This window comes from Lissotriton vulgaris, chromosome 3_1 (assembly GCF_964263255.1).
Source record: "Lissotriton vulgaris chromosome 3_1, aLisVul1.2, whole genome shotgun sequence".
NCBI classification, from domain to species: Eukaryota; Metazoa; Chordata; class Amphibia; order Caudata; family Salamandridae; genus Lissotriton; species Lissotriton vulgaris.
The window spans coordinates 800,075,152-800,094,906 of record NC_141689.1 but is presented as its reverse complement, the minus strand read 5'-3'; the positions used below and the strand labels follow the sequence as shown (position 1 = coordinate 800,094,906).

The 19,755-nt window shown below is 44.5% G+C and overlaps 1 protein-coding gene across 1 annotated transcript in view; it reads right to left on the bottom strand.

Moving 5' to 3' along the window:
* The window catches only part of SLC12A2 (solute carrier family 12 member 2), a 394,678-nt gene that overhangs the window by 169,556 nt on the left and 205,367 nt on the right, over window positions 1-19,755 (bottom strand). The window contains exons 12-13 of the mRNA XM_086961116.1: window positions 7,933-8,056; window positions 453-554 (exon numbers count right to left, since the gene is read on the bottom strand). Coding sequence (XP_086817242.1) covers window positions 453-554; window positions 7,933-8,056 — 226 coding nt within the window. The remainder of the gene's footprint in view (window positions 1-452; window positions 555-7,932; window positions 8,057-19,755) is intronic.

Genomic DNA, 19,755 nt, shown 5'->3' with positions numbered 1-19,755 from the left:
GATTTAAAAGAAATTCACAGCAAAATATTCACTACTACTTTCGATAAAGGTCCAGTAGGTTTGTTGCACTTTTAAGAAAGCTTGGGTGTGTGAAACTTTACTGTGTGAACTAAAACATCTATCCAACAATTTTATCATGATCGCAAATAAATCACGCAGATATGCAAGTGATTAGTGAATAATACGAATAGTCTAAGTTATACAAACAGCAAGCCGTTACTAAGTAAAAAAAGCCATGAATCATAAATCTCCATCCACACAGAAACGTCACTACAGTTTATTCATGGGTACAATAACTAAAACTAACAGTCCAGATCTTATTTAGCAGTTGGTAAATAAGTCACGACGAGGCAAAATGAGTTAATATTTACATACAACCGCAAATCACTACACTTATTACTTCACGTTACTTTGCTAAAACAAAAGACCCTCAAAGAACAGAAACCTCTTACCTGGGGACTTGGCAAGCGATGCATGGAACACAGAGAAATTAATTAAGGCGTAAGAAGCCAAGAAGAAGTTTGAAATTATCGGAGCTATTACATTCAATTCCGCTGAAAGAAAAATTACAACGGTTCAGGGCACTGTGACTCAAATTATTAACTTGCTGTCATTATTGAAAACAGATATTTCGTTGAAAACCACATTTTCAATATTAGAGACTGTAAAACACTAATAACTTTGTTTTTACTAAACAAATCTTCAAGTAATTCAAATATTGCTTGCATTGATTGGTCAAAACACGTAACCATAGGATGCATTTAACACAGTTGGAGATGCTTCATTTTGATGTGCGAGAATTTTGGAATTTTTTTTATTAAAGATTACTCAGTAAGGGCCTGATTATGATGGCGGTTGGACGAGCTTCTGATCGCCATCCTGTCAGGAACGGGACCTCCCAACTAGTTGTTGGTGGTCCCGCTATTGGGATTAGGATGCAACCGCTTTCAAGGCGGTCTCAATCTGTATATTTTATAATGGATGTGCTGCCGGCTGCAGCACACGCTACAGTCCAAAATAAACACATTGCACATCTCTTTACTATGCCTGCCACATGGTGCAAGGAGATGTAGGTGGGGGGGGGGGCACCAAAGGTGTCCCAAAGGGCCTATATCGAAGGGCTAGGGGGGCCCTCAAGTTACTTCTTACCCGCCTTTTCATAGCAGGTTAACCGCCATGAAAAGGCTGGCGGAAAGGGTCATTGTTATCCCTAAGGCTGTGCATGAGCAGGCACCGCTTACAGTCCCTCGGACGCACTGATGGGCTCCTTGAGCCTGTCAGATGCGTGGTGGTCAGTCTCTCTGCTTGCCCTCCATCCATCTACCATCATAATGCAGAAGGCGGTCATGCAGGGTCCGATGGCGGTGGAGCCCCCACCGACAGCGGCAGCCCACCGCCATCGTAATGAGGCCCTAAATATTTTTTAGGACAAGTTGATACTCATCCGTAATTTGTGTTGAAACGTGTTGTTTATAACCCATAGCATTGAAATAATTTTTTGTATTCATGTACAGTCTTGAGCATCTAGTAAATATTAAATATTGTAGAATTCTAGTTATAAATTGGTAAAAATGTTAAAAACAATTTTTATTTAAAAAGTAAGAATTGTGTGTACCACTAAGCAGCACCCGGTCCTTAAATACATCTAAACAACCATGCTCAGACTATTGATTTTAATCCCAGCAAAGAACCATACCAGTGAAGCCTTCTTGTGGCCTATGAAAGAAATGCGTTACTTACCTGTAACTGCAGTTATCCAGTATTGGTGTCTTTCATAGATTCACATGCCTGAATCATTCCCCGTCGTCGAGACGGGAGTCTCTGCTACATAGAAAAGTAATGACCTATAGACATACATAGAGAATAGTAGGCCTAAAGGCCTCACCTTAGTAACATCCATGTCCTTTTGTAAAAAGGACCAAACTCTAGAGAAGAGCCAATCAGCCATCCCCTCCCTCTAGAACCTTCCTGGCAGGAGCTTCAGTCCCTCAGATTTTCGTACGCACTAAGCTAAGTAGGCGTGACACAGAGTTAGGTGAGTCCTTCCAGGGGAGGCGGGAGGGTTGCATGTGAATCTATGAAAGACACCAATACTGGATAACTGCAGGTACTGGTAAGTAACGCATTTCTTATCCAGTATTATGGGTGTCTTTCATAGATTCACATGCCTGAATCCGAGTAGCAAGCAACGCAGAGTGCACATTTCTGATGGAACAGCATATACAAGTCCTTAGATAAGACATCATGCGAGCATGAACCATCATTAAACATCCACAATAAGTATTACTAACGAAATGTGCATACCAGAGTAGGATAGAGGGACGGAGGAATGCTCACCTTATTGAAATAGATGGCGTAACACTGATTGTCTCACTGTTGCATCATTCATCAGCTCCGTCTCCAGGCAGTAGTGCCCAGTGAAGGTATGCGGCGACTTCCATGTTGCTGCCCTATAAATGTCAATGACTAACACCCCTGAAAAGAGAACCATAGAAGTGGACATAGCTCTCATGGAGAGCGCTCTCACTTTGGAATGCGATGGCTGTCAACTTGATCATGACAGAAAGCAATGGCTGCAGAAATCCATCGGGAGATGCTCTGCCTTGCAAGCGGTAAACCTTTCCTAGGTCTGCTGTAAGCTACGAATAGCTGGATATATTTCCTGAATGTTTTCGTTTTGTCAATGGATCTCAAGCGATGCTTGTAGTTTTACAAAGAAAACAGCGATCTCTCAGCTGCCGTGCTTGGGTTTGGAAAGAAGGAACGCAGAAACACAGGTTCATTTAGGTGGAAGTCCAACGGGACTTTTGAGATAAACCTAGGATTGGATCTCAGGATTACTCTGTCGTTATTAAACTGTAGAAAAGGATCCTGGATTGAAACTGCCTGTAGCTCACTGACCCTCCATGCAGATGTGAGCGCCAGGAGGAGTGCTGTTTTCCACGAGACATACTTTAGGTCAGCTCTGTGTACTGGTTCAAACTGATGTTTCATGAGCTGGTTAAGAACCACATTGAGATGACAGGTAGGTGGCAACATCCTTACTGGCGGGAAAGATCTATATAATAGTTTTAGAAATTTCTTAATCAACCCGCTTGACCAGAGCGATGGACTCGTTGAAGTTCTTTTATAACGAGATATTGCTGCTAAGTGTACTTTAATGGAGGAGTGGGCTAGGTCCGACGGTGCCAGATGTAATAGATAAGGTAATATTTGCTCCGGTCATGTGGAGAAAGGCCGAATTCCGTGATCTGCACACCAAACACAAAAGTGCTTCCATTTCAGGCAATACGTTTTGGTCGTGCTATCCGCCCTTGCTCTGGCAAGAATGTCTAAAGTCTTGTGGAATATTCAGATTGCGGAACTCTCTGAACTCAGGAGCCCGGCGGCTAACCTGAGAGACTTCAGATCCGGATGTTGAACTTGATTATTGTTCATTGTAAGCAGAGATAGATACTGCTGCAGGTGGACCAGCGGCTCCAGGGATAGACTGTGGAGCTCTGTGAACCAATGTTGCCTCGGCCAAGTTGGGGGCTATTAAAATTAGAATACAAGGCTCCACCAAAATTTTCCTGAGGACTCTGGGAAGCATCGGGAATGGCGAAAAGGCGTAGGCAAAGACATTGCGCCAAGCGATGGAAGATGCATTCCCTAGAGACCCTGACTGGGGTTGCCAATTTGTGAAATGTTGGCATTTGGCGTTCATTCTCGTCGCAAATAGATCGATTTGCGGCGTGCTTTATCTGGAGAAAATGTGGCCAATGATTTGTTGGTCTAGCTCCCACTCGTGTGACGCGTTGGTGAGCATATTGTCCGTGTATGGGACATATTCCGCCCTTAGGGTTATATTGTGGAGTATGACAAGCCTTGAGACAGGTTTTGAGAGGACATCTCCCATTGCAGGGCTCCGACCATGTGAGGATTCACTTATGTGGTCGTCTAATGACCCTGTGCATTGGACCCACTGCTTCGAGAGCGCCTCCTGTAGAGGTCTCATTCGTAGTCGACAATGAGGAATCAGGAGGAGACACAATGACATCATCCCCAGGAGGGATTTGAAGAGGCGGACTGTCAAGACTTTCTTCGAGGCTACTATAGCAGCTAGTGCAAGGAGCTCGTTCATCCTCTCTCTGGATGGGAAAGCTTTTGCTGACCAAGTGTCAAGGGTTGCACTTAGGAAACTGATGCATTGAGAAGGTTTTAGGACTGATTTTTCCTGATTGAAGGTGAGACCCAAGCAATCGAAAGCCTTAAACCGGCATTGGAAGAGCTGGACGCGTCTTCTAAGGATGGAGCCTTGACCAGCCAGTCATTCAGATACTGAAAGACTTGGTGTCTGAGATATGCCGCCCCCGGGGAACGACATTTCGTGAATATGCGCGGTGCAGACTTGAGGCCGAAAGGCAGAACGCGAAACTGCAAGTGTCTGCCCACTACTGCAAATCGTAAGTACTTCTTGCGATTCCTGTGAATTGGGATATGGAAGTAAGCGTCCTGTAGGACTAGGGACGCCATAAAAAATCCTGCTCTTCCAGTAGTTGCAAGGCCTCCTGGATTACCATGCGAAACAACTGCTTCTTTAGGAATTTGTTGATGGCCCTGAAGTCAAAGATTGGTCTCCACCTCTTGTCTTTTCTGGATCAAAAAGAAGCGGGAATAAAACTCTTTTCCCTTCTGGGGCGGGGGTACTCTCTCTATTGCTCCTTTCTACAGCATAATCAAGATCTCTCGTAGAAGCAGCCGTTTATTTGTTATTTCCGCTGTCCTTTCCTTGAAAGGACAACTGCCCAAAAGAGGATTGCTTGTTTTGCTGTTGTTGGCGCTGTTGGCATTGCGGTCTACTCTGGCCTGAAGAGCAGGAAGACTTGTATTGATAATTTCCTATGTAGGAAGACCGTCCTCTTCCTCCATTTCTACTAAAGGAGTGGTTCTTATACTGAAGAGTGCCCAAAGCTCTCGCAGTGCTATGTCCAAAAACTTTGTTTGCACCTCAGGACGGAAAGAGCCCTCCTTGGATCCGCAAGACTGCTGCTCCAGCCAACTGGCGGAACCCTGTCATAGCGATATCCACCGCGCAGTCTATAGTGTGTCGCTGATGCTGCACCATCTAGCAGAATCCTCTTTACTTCACTCTTTGGATGAATCTGGCAATTCCGACAGGTATGGGGCTATGTGTGCCCACAATTGTCCATGATAGCGTCCTAAGAGCGCTAGAGCATTCACGGCCTTTATCGTCATTGCCGACATGGAGGAAAACCTGTTCCCAATGTTGTCCACTCTTTTCCCTCCTTATCTGGAGGAAGCGACAAAGGGGCCGAAGAATTCCTGGAGTTCTTCTGGACCGCCTGTGTCACTACGGAGTCCGGCTTAGGATGCCCAGTTAAACACGCCAGTGTTGTATCTGGCACCCTATACTTCTTATCCAACTGAGGGTTCACTGGTGATACAGAGGAGGGGTTCTGCATGACCCTTACCCCTTCTGACTTTAGGTAATCGATAATCGGTATTGACCTTACTGCCTTCTTGAGAGGTTCTTTGTAGTCATACAAGAAGCAGGCCTGTTCTTGAGAGGTCATTGATATCTTAAAACGTTGAGCAGCCCTCTCTACCACATTATAAGAGATTCCAGAATTGGCGGATTTTCCCTAGTCGACGAGCCAGTCGACGAGATCGCCGTCATAGACTATACAGTCATAGACCAGGCCATTCTAGACTAGGTCCTCATAGTCGTAGACGCTCTCGCCATCGTCGACTAGGCCATCGTCGACAAGGCCATCGTAGAAGAGGCCATCGTAGAAGAGGCCATCGTAGAAGAGGCCATCGTAGAAGAGGCCATCGTAGAAGAGGCCATCGTAGAAGAGGCCATCGTAGAAGAGGCCATCGCAGACGAGGCAATCGTCGACGCCAAAGACAGGCCGTCTCAGACTAGTAGTCAAAGATGAGGCAGTTGTCGACAACGTCGGTGTAGACGAGGCCATCTTAGACGAGGCCATCGTAGACGAGGCCATCGTAGACGAGGCCATCGTAGACGAGGCCATCGTAGACGAGGCCATCGTAGACGAGGCCATCGTAGACGAGGCCATCGTAGACGAGGCCATCGTAGACGAGGCCATCGTAGACGAGGCCATCGTAGACGAGGCCATCGTAGACGAGGCCATCGTAGACGAGGCCATCGTAGACGAAGAGGCTGTAATAGGCAATGATGATTGTTTTTTCGTCGACTACACTGTTGACGATGTTGGCTTCTTAGTCTTTACCTCAGGAGGTATAGAAGACGCCTTTCTGAAGGGTCCCATGACCAGAGGAGGTGATTTTGACTGCTCAGAAAGTCTTTTTTACATGATTTTGCTCCAAAAGCAAGTCCTTTACTCTCCTTTTCCACAGAGTGAGGAGATTTTGAAGGACTGCGCCCAGAAGACCATTAGTGGTCTTTTTGGGGGCCTTCTCAGGACGTTCCCCTGAGGAATGAGTGAGGAGATTCTCTTCTCTTTTGAAGTCTCCTGGACGTCGAGGGCAACGCCTCATCACAGTAACTGGAGAAAATAAAAAAACCTCATTTCTGGTCTTAACCATATTAAAAGTCGCCCTTCACGACCTCTCAAATACTTACTTGAGAAAGTGCGACATACCTTGCAGTCTTTGGCCTGCGGTATAGACCGTAAAGGTGGTCAGATTGAGGAACAGAGCAAAGCAACCTCTTGGAACAAGAAGCACAGGCTCTAAAATAAGATTCTTTCTCCTCCTTACCAGACCTTCTTTAAAGAATGTATTTGAAGATAATCCTTAGTACAAAATCTGCCAGGAAGGTTCTAGAGGGAGGTGACGGCTGATTGGCTCTTCTCTAGAGTTTAGTCCTTTTTACAAAAGGACATGGATATGTTACTATGGTGAGGACTTTAGGCCTACTATTCTCTATGTATGTCTATAGGACATTACTTTTCTATGTACCGGCGACTCCAGTCTCGACGACAGGGAATGATTCAGGCATGTGAATCTATAAAAGACACCCATAATACTGGATAATATAGTCTAATTATTTTAAGCCTATAGACAGCAGAGCAATCACTTTTGCTTTATTGGTATTTCCAAAAGTATATTTCTGGACTCTACAATAAATATTTTTAGCTGTAAATTTACCAATGACATTTCACTATAGCATACCTTCTCTTCCTTACTAAAACAGGATGGAATTCCTCCAGTACTTCTTAAAGAGGTTATGATAGTTGCAAGTGTTTGGCCACTCTCACTAAGCCCATACTCAAACATAGAAGCAGACAGGGATAATGTGATCTAAGATTCTAGAAGTCCCATGAAATTTTGTGTAATGCACAAGTGTAGTGAAAAGGTGTTAAGTATTCCCATAGGGGAGAGGGCGAATGGGGTAAAAAATTAAAATTGAGGATTTGAGTAGTGGAAGTGGCAGTGAAAGGCAACATAGCACCTCTGCTTTCACATTTAAAGGGTATGAACTACACTGTGCAAAGGTGGGCAGTTTCCTAGCCTTGTATATGCAAAAGAGGGACTCAAATGTACCAGTAGATCCACATTGTTTTAAAGGCTATCCCCTTCTCTCTGTATGACAAGAACACTAATCTGAAATAAGCCACCACTGATTCTTTCACATCTCCTTGCTATGATTCCTTAACAGGATCCATTTGTTGCCATTATATATAATATCCATCTAGCACAAAGATTAAGCAAAGGGTAAATGTATGAATGAAGTAAAAAGAATACCAGACAATATCCTTAATCTAGATCTTCACTGTGCTATTAAAAAACATACTTACTAGGACACTGGTGATTTTATTGATATTTTATCAACATTTTAGCTGTGGTCATTTACACTTCAATGCCTATAATGTGATAAATGTTTCATTTAAACAAATTTGTTGTAAACTAAAAGTTGATTTGATTTTATTGTAAATTACTAACCAATTAAAATGAATCCTAGTGCAATGAAAAATGTTAGAAGATAACCACGTAGAGGCTCATTGTTCTTCCCGTATCCTTTTCCAAAACCCTGGATCCCTGGGTATATGTTGTCTTTGCACAATGCCTATAGAAGAAAAAAAAGGTGCATTTAACATCTTTTACATGTTTATTTGGGGCATTCTTCATTTCAACTAGGGAGGAATTTCTAGCAACACTTAACTGAAAAGGGAATATAAAGATGACAGTAAACTCAAAATATGACTCCCATTTTTCTGCAACACTCCTGTAATGGTGGACCGATGACAGATTTTTTTATTTAACTGAAAATGTAGTTATGAAAAGACCAGCTTTCAAACCTACTGCTATAGTTATAGGTTTGCTGTTTATATAATCATCAGTTTCAATCTATACAAATAAATAGTCCACAACAGCCCACCTACTACACATCTGATGTACTTTGTTTCATAATTTACTTATATTGCATCAGATCAAAGAAAGAAATAGTTATGAAGCGCTACTACGAACTGAAAAGGTATCAAGGTGCTAACACAACAAATCCCTTAGGTAAAGCTCAACCACTAGATCACATTAGATAGGAAATAGCCAGGTCTCGAAGACTTTTTGAAAGTCGTGAAGTTTGGGCACGCTCTCAGCGAGAATGATAAATTGTTCCAATATTGTCCTGCTCCAACTGAAAAGGTACAACCACCTGCTCTCACATAGATGCTCAATACTAAACAGAAATCATCAAAAACTCATTTTATAATGTATGTCATTAGAAAGTAGCAAGATAATGTTTTTGATTAAGAAATCTCAGAGACATGAGGTCTTCGAGATACCTCAGTTTTATTTAGTTAATTCTGCGCTTGTTTACTACTTGAATACACTACCTAATACAGTGGCCAAAAAAACAAAGTCAATGTTTTAATGTCATTTTAAAGTAAGACAGATGTGTAGAAAGCTCTGTAAAGGGTTAGGTAGGAAGGTAGATGGTGGATAGGTAGGAAGGAAGATGGCGGATCGATTCCGCGCTAGAGAACGTCTCCCGCTGCCCTCCCCACAGGATCCAGGGAGAGCCGCTGATAACCCGCCCGCTCCAGAACAGATGGCTAAATAAAACCACAGCAACAACAATTCTATGGCGGAGTTACAAAATTGAACTAAACTTGAAAGCTGATTCTAAGTAAGTAGTGGTAGTGATATCCGAAAGCTAATGTGCCAGATCGGGCGGCTTAAAAACGCAATCTCCATGGGGCGAGCAACGCTGTGGTTTTCGTTAAGGCTACCACGGCCGTCGCTTTCTGAATGGAGGATTCCCTTACAGGCACGTAGGAACAAACAGGAGACAGCGGCATTGTTGGAGACTGTGCAGGGGGTTAAAATGGCCCGCAGCGGTCTGCAAGGGTTCACAGCCGTATAGATAAGTTGTTATTGTGCTGTTTTCTGTGGCATTGGCCGTTGCAACACAATATAGCAGTGCTGAAACTAGAAAATGCAGATAAAATGATCAAATAGCTTCAGACAATTTCTTGCTATTGTGCTGTGTTCAATGTTCCTATATTCAGGTATTTTCTCCGACTTGTTTTTATTAGCAAGCCCAGTTGTGTCTTTGGATGTCCCAAACTACATTTATATTGGTGTACCTTAACTAAAAATACTCTGGAATAGCATACCCAAGCACTACGGCATCGGTAACCAAAAGCATTTTCCCAGGGGCCAAAAAAGGATAATCTGTGGAGTAACCAAGGGCTGCACGGATGCCAGCAGTGTGGAGAACAGGGAGAAGGAGTGTATGGTGGGTGTAGGGGAAGCGAGGCATGGTATGGACAGTGAGTTATGGAGTTATTTTGAGGGTTTCATTCCATATTGCCCTATAAATTAAGTCACTAGTCTTTTGAAGACTCCGGTTTCACAATATTTTTTCTTGCTATCTCTGAGTCGCTATATCCCTACTGCACCCTGGGTAAGATTTCTCTGCTTGCTTTTACTACCTAGGCAAGTCACGTGTACATAGGAAGTATCTGGATTACTTAAATTAGAATGAAATAGAATTTTAGGCAACACAATCTCCTTATTACTTTAGTCTCTTACCTGTAACACTAGGAGCTGCTTAGAAACTGGCTCTTAAGGTGCCAGGTGCTATAAGAAAACAAGTTACTTAACTGTAACTTCAGTTCCCCAGTATTGATAACTTTCATAGATTCCCATGCTTTGTATCATTCCCCGTCGTCAGAGTGGGAGCCTCGGTAAAATAAAAAATAACATAGGCCTAGTTTTCTCTTTTATACCTAATACTTATCTCATTTTGTAGAAATCTCAGAAGAGCCTCACCCCTTGGAACCTTTCAAGAGAGCCTCAGATTTTCGTAGCTGTTGTGTAACAGCAATCATAACATGAAGAGGCCAAGCTTTTCCAGGGGAGGAGGGTGGGCGCATGGGAATCTATGAAAGTTACCAATACTGGGGAAACAAAGTTACAGGTAAGTAACTTGCTTTCTTACCCCAGTATTGGAACTTTCATAGATTCCCATGCTTTGTATCAGAATAGCTAGCAGTAAGCCATAAAAGCACATTTTGTACATGAATAGCATTACTTGGTACATAGTTATCCTCACAGGAAGCAAACCATAAATGTAACCATAGCCAGGAATACAACGAGACACAAAATGTGCAATACAGGAAGGAGGGATTGTAGGTAAAGCTCACCTCATTGAAAAATATTCCTCAGGACTGCCTGTCCAACAGCTGCATCATTCTTCGTAGAAGAATCTAGGCAGTAGTGCTTCATGAAGGTGTGGGTACTGCTCCACGGAGCTGCCCTGCAGATGTCCTTGATAGGGACTCCTGAAAATAGTGCCACTGACGATGCCATAGATCGTGTTGAATGAGCACAAACTCGTCTTTCCAGTGGCTTGCCCGCTTCTTGATGGCAAAATTGGATAGCATTAGAAATCCAATGAGAGATACTATGCTTTGACAGCGGAAATCCCTTCCGCGGAGCACCATAAGAGACAAATAGTTGAGGAGGCATCCTGAAAGGTTGTGCGTCCCAGATAAAATTACAGACATCTCTGAACGTCCAAAGAATGCAAAGACCTCTCAGCCGGTGTGGAAGGTAGTGGGAAAAAAGATTTTAAAATGACCGGCTCATTCAGATGGAACCTTCAGGATGAATTTTGGATTTGTCCTCAGACTCAGAACGTCCTTTTTAACCTGCAGAAAAGGTTCTCCAATTGTAAACGCTTGGAGCTCACTTACCCTTCTAGCAGATGTCAAAGCCAAGAGAAGAGCCAGCTTCCATGATGGAAATTTAAGGTCCGCCCTATGAATGGGCTCAAAAGAGGTTCTCATCAGATGAGCCAATACCAAATTAAGCTGCCAAACTGGTGGAGGATGCCGGACCGGAGGAAAAACCCTGAAAAGGCCTTTCAGGAATTGTTTCACAATCCTCGCAGACCAAAGCGAATGACCTGAAGATGTCCGTCTGTATCTAGAGATGGCTGCCAGATGTACTTTGACCGATGAATGAGCCAAACCAGATTTGGCCAGAGAAAGAATATAAGGCAAAATCTGATGCGGAGCAGAAGTGTATGGGTGAAGGCTCGGTCTCTGACACCAGAGACAGAACCTTTTCCACTAAGCAAGATAGGTCTTATTTGTACTTGGGGCTCTGGCCTGAGTCCGAATATCTTTACATTCCTTGCTGAGGTTCAGATCCTGAAATTCTCAGTACTCTGGAGCCACGCTGTCAAGTGGAGTGAGCTTGGATCTGGATGGAGCACCTGAGCTTGAGACATCGTCAAGAGAGACTGAACCGGCAGCAGACGAATCAGCCGATCCGGAGAAAGTAGTGTGTACCAGAACTGTCGGGGCCACGCTGGTGCAATCAAGACCATCCGTCAAGGTTCCGCTTTGATCTTCCTGATTAGTCTCGGGATCAGGGAAATTGGCGGAAAGGCATAGAGAAATGCGCCGCACCAGGCAATCGAAAGCGCATTCCCCAAGGATCCCCAATGGTGATCCCGGTTTGCTTAGAACTGGCATTTGGCGTTCTCTGGAGTCGCAAACAGGTCTATGGGCGGTATTCCCCAGCGTGCGAAAACCTCGTCGAGAATGGCTTGGTTCAACTCCCATTTGTGACTGATCGATCTTTGGCGACTCAACGCAACCGCTGTTGTATGGAGCAGCCCTGCGAGGTGCTCTGCTAGAGGAGCAATGTTGTGCAGAATCGCCCAGTCCCAAATCTCTTGAGCTTCTTTGGAAAGTGTTCAGGATCTCGTTCCGCCCTGCTTGTTTATATAGTGCATGCCTGTTGTGTTGTCCGTGCGGACCAGCACTGCACGATTCTGAATCCGTGGCAGAAAAGCCTGTAAGGCCAAACGAAAAGCCTTAAGTTCCAATAGGTTGATGTGGAACCTGCGCTGAATTGGATCCCAATGACCACTCACATGTAGTTCCTGCAGAACAGCTCCCCAACCTTCCAATGAGGTGTCTGTGGTCAGAACCATGGGAGACAGAGGAAGCGTGAAGGTCAAACCCTTTGAAATGTCCTTTACTAGCCACCAGCTGCATGCCTCTTTCATTGCTGGTATCACCGTTATCCTGTCGAACGAGCCCTCCGCTTGGTACCACTGCTTGTCCAGCTGTTCCTGCAGGGGACGCATTCGAAGTCTGCAGTGCGGAATTAATGGTATGCAGGATGATATCAATCCTAGCAGGAACTTGTAAAGACTGACGGACAGCGATTACCTCTTTTGCAAGAGACGAGCTGACAGTAGAAGTTTGTTCTGACTCTCTTCCGTCCGAAAAGCTTTGCATTGATCAGTGTCCAGGATAGATCCTAGAAGCTTTGCCGCCCTGGATGGGTAAAGGATCGATTTTTCCTTGTTGGGTTGGAGGCCCAGGCGGCTGAAAAGTTGAATGCAACTTGAGACTTCCCTCGAAGCAGTTGGAAAGGTCGGAGCTTTTATAAGCCAATTGTCTACATAGGGAAAAACTTCTAGAGATTGCTTTCTGAGAAACGCTGCTACTGTACTTTGGTAAATATCCGTGGTGCTGACCTGAGACCAAACGGAAGCACCTTGAATTGAAAATGGCTCTTCCCTACTGTGAAGCATAGGTATTGCCTGTAATCTGGATGGATCGGAACATGGAAGTATGCGTCCTCCAGATCCAGTGTCACCATGTAGTCCCCTTGATTCAGAAGACGCAGAATATCTTGCAGGGTGACCATCCTGAAGGCAAGTTTTATGAGATAGGTGTTGAGCTCCCGTAGATTAATATTGGACGCCATTTCTCTTCCGTTTTGCGAACCAGGAAGAACCTGGAATAAAAACCTGTCCCTTTTTGTGAGAGAGGGACCGGTTCTATTGCCCCCTTGGTGGGCTTCGAGGCGAAGGAGCCGCAGATGTTTCGACTCGCTGCCGCCCGGAGCTCTGGTTGGAGGAAGCTGTTGAAACTCCAAGGTGTGGCCACACCGAATGATATTCAAGACCCACTGGTCTGATGTAATCGTATTCCAGTTTCTCAGGCAATGAGTGATCCTGCCCCCCACTGATGTTGACAGAGGAATAGGAACAGTAGAAAGAGCCAGGAGGCAGCTATTGACGCTTAGCATTTTCTCTGCCCTGGCGACCTGGACTGCTTTTGCCTTGCTGCCAAGAGAAAGAAGCAGATTGGACTAGCCTCTGAGTATACTGTGGTCTGTAGGACTGCGATGACTGAGAATATGAGGAGTAACGTTGTTGGTATCCTCCTCTTTAAAAAAAATGTTCCCCTTGCTCCTCTGAATGGCACTTTACGATATTGAAGAGTGCCTAAGGATTTGGCTGTGTCTGTCTCCTTTTTGATATCCTGCAAGGCCTCATCAATATGCTTTCCAAAAAGCATGTCACCATCATAAGGCATATCCAATATTTTGTTCTGTACCTCAGGGCGAAACCAGGTCGCCCAAAGCCAGCCTTGTCTCCTAAGAACAGCCGAACCTGCCAGGGCTCTGAACGCCGTCGTCGCTATGACCATGGCGCAGTCAATTATTTCTTTGACTTCCTTTGGGCCGCCTGGGAAATCACGGAGTCCGGCCTTGGCTGGCCAACCAGACACGCAGGACTACCATCAGGCGCTCTGTACTTCTTTTCTAGTCGTGGCAAGACCGGGATGACAGTTGCTGGTGATTGCATATCTTTCACTCCCTCCGACCACACGTGGTCTATGATGGGAATAGAGCAGACTGATCTTTTGTATGGCTCTTTGAAATCCTACAGAAAACAGTCAGTTTGAACCGTAGTAACTGGCAAACCAAACCGTTTGGAAGCTCGCTCCAAGAGATTATGGAAACCACCTATGTCTGCAGGTGGTGAATCCACTGGATCAGGTGAAGGTTAAGATGGACCTGGTAGCACGTATTCGTCCCACTCTCTATTTGGATCAGGGTCCTTCGGCATATTCACATCCATTGTCAGAGGAATCTTCATCATCATCCTGAACTGTTTCACCTGAATCGATGGTTGATCGATGGTTGATGAACCTCCTCAGGTTTTGGATTCAATGGCCGAACCTCCGTTGTAGTGGGAGGTGGCACAGGAGGAGGAGGCGTATGAATGGCTTCCGTAGATTGTGAAGGAAACAGTTTCCTGTAGTCCATGAGCATCATCTGCAGGTCTAATATAAAGGAAGAAGGCATCGCCACCATACCTTGCTGGGATTGTTCCTGCAGTCTCTCTCTGGGAGGAGGTTGACCCACCTCTTCATAATAGCCATCGGAATCGGAGTCCTGATATTTCACATTGAGCTGTGAAGGACTATAAGCATCTCCATAAGGACCAGCATGGTCTTCATACTCTTCCTCCTCTGAATTGTCCTCATCAAAAAATAAAGCAGGAGGTAGGGGCGTCACCCTTCGCGGGGACGTCATCTCAGGCATAATTTGCTGTAGTTTTATCACAATCCGTACTTTTTCCACCGTCGATGGGGACACAGTCGACGGAACAGTCGTCGACGAGAGTACCGTCGACGGAGAAATAGTCCTCGTTGACGAAGGTGTAAGCGTCGATGGCACCGTCGACGAGCTGGTCGTCAAAATCAAGGCTGTCGTCATCATAGCAATAGTCGTCGGCATAATCGTCGACACCACCGTCGGCGTCATCCTAGTCGACGTAGAGGATACCAATCTCGCCGACGATGGCAGTTTCAACGTCGACGCCACCGTCAACTGTCCAGTCTACGGTGCAGAACAGGCAGTATGACTGATTTGTCATAGTCGTTGACGTACCTGATGGTGTCACCGTCGACGAGCGGGTTTTCTTCACAGATTTAGTGTCCTGAGGTAGAGAAGCAGTTTTTTAAAAACCTTTTGGTTTCTCTGAAGGCGGAGAGGCCACAACAGGCTCCTGGGGAACTATCGGAGTAGAAATCACCTCAGCACTTAACCCCACTTTCTCCTTTACACCTCAGTGAGGAGATTTTAGGGGACCAGAACCACCAGACCCATCAGAGATCTTTTGAGTGGATTTAGAAGGAGGTTCAGTAGAGGTTGAAGGTGATGTCCTACCCCTTTTTATTGATCTCCTTGAAGAGGAAGCCGAAGAAGAATCCTCATCATCACTGGAAACAACCTCCTTCCTCGATTTCATTTTTTGGAGCCAGGTCAAAAGACTTCGTTCCCTGTCCCTCAAAGTTTTTGTAGAGAAGGTCCTGCAGATTGTACACTCTGTAGCCTTGTGGTCTGGGTACAAGCAATAAATGCAATCTGTATGCTTGTGATCTCTACAGACGCTTTTTAGAGCAAGTACCTCAAGCCTTGAATAAAGCTTTCTTTCCCTTATCAGACATCCTCCCAAGAAAACAGGTTGTTTTAAAGTAGTAGAAGAAAAACTGAGCAAAGCCCAGCGGAGACTCCGTCAGCACAACATGTGGTAGAAAATCTGAGGCTCTGAGGCTCTCCCAGGAAGGTTCCAAGATTGGTTGTTGCAGAAAGTTTGGTCTCTTTCACAAAAAGTGATTGATAGGCTACAAAATGAGATGAGGCCAAGGCCTAGTTTTCTCTTTTGTATCTATTACTATGGTATTTTTTATTTTATCGAGGCTCCCACTCAGACTACTGGGAATGATACAAAGCATGGGAATCTATGAAAGTTCCAATACTGGGGTAAACGATCTTTGAGACCACCCAACAAGGTGTGCAATTCACTGAGGTGGGTAGACACAAACACCCAATTTCCACCACCAGACATAGGACAGAGGGTAAGTTTTAGTCATGGCACCATTAAACTTGGTGTTTGATCCTGGCTTAACAACTGTTGCCAAAATATGCTGGCTGTGAACTCGGTAAAAAAAAAAATTGACAGTTTACTCTCAACAACCAAATGCCACTGTGCTGTGCAGTCTCGGGTCTCACCATCAGAACAACTCACACCTCAGTGGTTGTATAAGGAGCAAGACGTTAACAATGAAAATCAGAAGGCCTGTGGTTTTAATTTTTTTTCTTTTATTAATAATATCGGCCTCTCTCGGTCACAAATTTTGCACTCTTGTGTAACCACTTTCTGAACATATTTCTCTGCTTTTTTTTTCTAAACAGATAGGAAGCGTGAAATTAAACTAAACATCAGCAGTAAGTATGTGATGCTAAAATAGTATTGAAACCAAACAATCATTTGTTTTTACCCAAGGGGAAAGAACACTCCGTCTCATAGCCCAGTCCTAAAAGTATTGTGTAGTGAGAAAATTTTGACTCTTGAAACAAGGAGCCTTGCACTGTGGTGTTGGTACTTCTTCTGCTTCGGATAATCAATATGGGGGGGTGGGGGAGGGGAGAAAGATTAGATCCTTTCAGTCTCCTATTGAATTACTTCTCATCAGTTTGGGGAAAGGATCACTTGTCCGGCGTAAACCAAGGTCTGCAGGTTGGTAACTGGGTGTCTCCCAATACAATGACCCTCATACACGTGTTTTTGATGATCTCTTTCTTTTGGTAGCGGTATATGAGATGTCTCAGCTTCTTTTAACACGTGCGTGCGTAATCCTTGGGTCAATTTTTGTTTTCAACCTCCACCAGGAGACTTTACCTATAGTTGAGGCAGTAGTGATCGTGGAAAAGTGGCCTAGTGATCAGGGAAGTGGTGAATTAATTAAAAATAGTCCGGACAGCCAGTGAATGATAATTTATTAAGTCTGGATTCGAACTATACTAAAATTAGTAAGTCGTGCTGCAGTAGAATCGGTTATGGATTATGGCGCACTTTAATGGTCTGATAAAATGGTCGACATGTTTCAGCCTTAGTTGACAATTGGTCAGTTGGCTTTCTTCAGGACCAGGGAGTGAAATGGTGAAAAAATAGTGAGAGAATAGGTAAAATTTAACCTGATTCTTCAAGTGGTAGGAGGTCGAAATGTACCTGTAAAAGAAAAAGCCCTTAAAAAATATAGGGAGAAAGAACAAGGGGGAGGAAAAGGTACTTAATTATGTACAAATTATACTAATTCAAAATCTATTGATTTTGAAAAAAGAAACTGTAAAATGGCAATACTTAGCGCAGAATCACGTTCATTTCAGGCGTCAACCCAACCATTCTCATGCTGCAGCAGCGTGGAGTGATTTTGCTATACTGTAGTGCAGTGCCCTTAATTTTAAAGTAACGGTGGTTGCCACATTGCTCTTAGCTGGTGTTGTGACATGCTTTTTAACAAAAGAGGCTGTGAATTTGGGGTGTTTAAATGCGGGGGGTATATAATTATTGTGAATGGAGGTGGTGTTTTCCATAAGGTCTTGGTGTCGTTTTGGCCATCATGGTAAAGAGATCGAAAATTATTTTAAGATATTCAAAGTACCATGGTACTTGAAAGGACCTCTTTAAATTCCCTCCAAAGTGATTCTACAATTGGATCGAAGTAGTTTTTGCTATATCTAATGTGAGGATACCTGGACCCGGGTTCGGGTTTCAGAATCATGCCTACCTCTTAGCTTGTAAGTTTTTACTTCGTCGGGGAAAGGGGGACATGAAGAGGGAGGTTACGCTGTGGGAAATAAGACATGGTCACTGTTAGTTTCGGCGGAATATACTTGCGCTCTTTGTTCCCGGAGTACAAGGCGCGTCCGTCCCGTACCTTCAGCCTTCGCCTCTCCGTTTGCAGCATGTGCAGCATGTGCTGCCTCTGCCGCGATTCACCCGGAAATGGTGAGGGGAGTTAGACCGGATGTTTTTAACTCCTACATCATGGAAATGGAGAAGGTCTTGTTGCGTTATGGCTAGTTGTGTGAAAGAAATACTTTTACTGTTATTTACGATATTTTCGGTAAAATGCGGGATTTTGAATTAGTACAATTTGTACATTAAGTACCTTTTCCTCCCCTTTGTTCTTTCTCCCTATGTTTTGTTGTGTGCTTTTTCTTTTACAGGTACATTACGACCTTCTACCACTTGAAGAATCAGGTTAAATTTTACCTATTCTCTCACTATTTTTTCACCATTTCACTCCCTGGTCCTGAAGAAAGCCAACTGACCAATTGTCAACTAAGGCTGAAACATGTCGACCATTTTATCAGATCATTAAAGTGCGCCAAAATCCATAACCGATTCTACAGCAGCACGACTTACTAATTTTAGTATAGTTCGAATCCAGACTTAATAAATTATCATTCACTGGCTGTCCGGATTATTTTTAATTAATTCATCACTTCCCTTATCACTAGACCACTTTTCCACGATCACTACTGCCTCAACTAAAGGTAAAGCCTCCTGGTGGAGGGCGCACACAAAAATTGACCGAAGGATTGCGCATGCATGTGTGAAAAGAAGCGGGGACACATCATATACCGCTACCAAAAGAAAGATAATCAAAAACACGTGTATGAGGGTCATTTTATTGGGAGACACCCAGTTACCAACCTGCAGACCTTGGTTTGCGCAGGACAAGTGATCCTTTCCCCAAACTGATGCGAATTAATTCAATAGGAGACTGAAAGGATCTAATCTCTTTCTCCCCCCCCCCCCATATTGATTATCCATGTCAAGCAGTGCACAGCTGTGGGAGATTATATAGGGAATCGAAGTTCATTCCCTACAACATCCACCCTGCCTGATAATCCATCAAGATTCAGAAAAGGGGGTGGTGATGAACAGAGTGTCTGAATTAAGCAAACCACTCTTACCCAGTCCAAAGATCAGGGCTTGATCCATCACCGTTTTTTAGCTCACTGCACCATCCCAGCTCAGAACTTGGCTATATGCAAATTAGTCTGACCCTGGCCCAGTGCATCATGGGAACAGGGCAGGCCTCAGCCGCGGAGGATGCACCACCTGGCAGAAAATGGTAACGGGACTGAACGGCGGGGATTCTCTGCCGTACCTTCAGCGCTGGTGTTTTCATTATCGAGGGTTGCACAGTGTGTCCGGAGCCCACTGAAGGGATAAAATTGAATAGTAATCGTGTCTTCAAAATACGGCACACACGGACCGGACCCTACTGAGGGAATGAATTTAAACTACAGCTCCCAGCACACCTCACTGGGGAGAGTGTGCCCTGGATGAAATAAAGCGCAGCTGTGGTTTCAAACCGTCACGTGATGCCTTGACCCCAAGAAGAAGAAGCAGGAGCTTCGAAACGCGTCGGGGAAGACTAAAGAAATCCAGCACATTGTGCAGCCTTGAAATAAATAGGTTTGTTAACCTCACCAGCGGAGTGGCGTCCTTTTGTTCAGAGGCACTCAGAATAATGTTGTACGCGGCGGCCTCAGCCGCGGAGGATGCACCACCTGGCAGAAAATGGTAACGGGGCTGAACGGCGGGGATTCTCTCTGCCGTACCTTCAGCACTGGTGTTTTCAT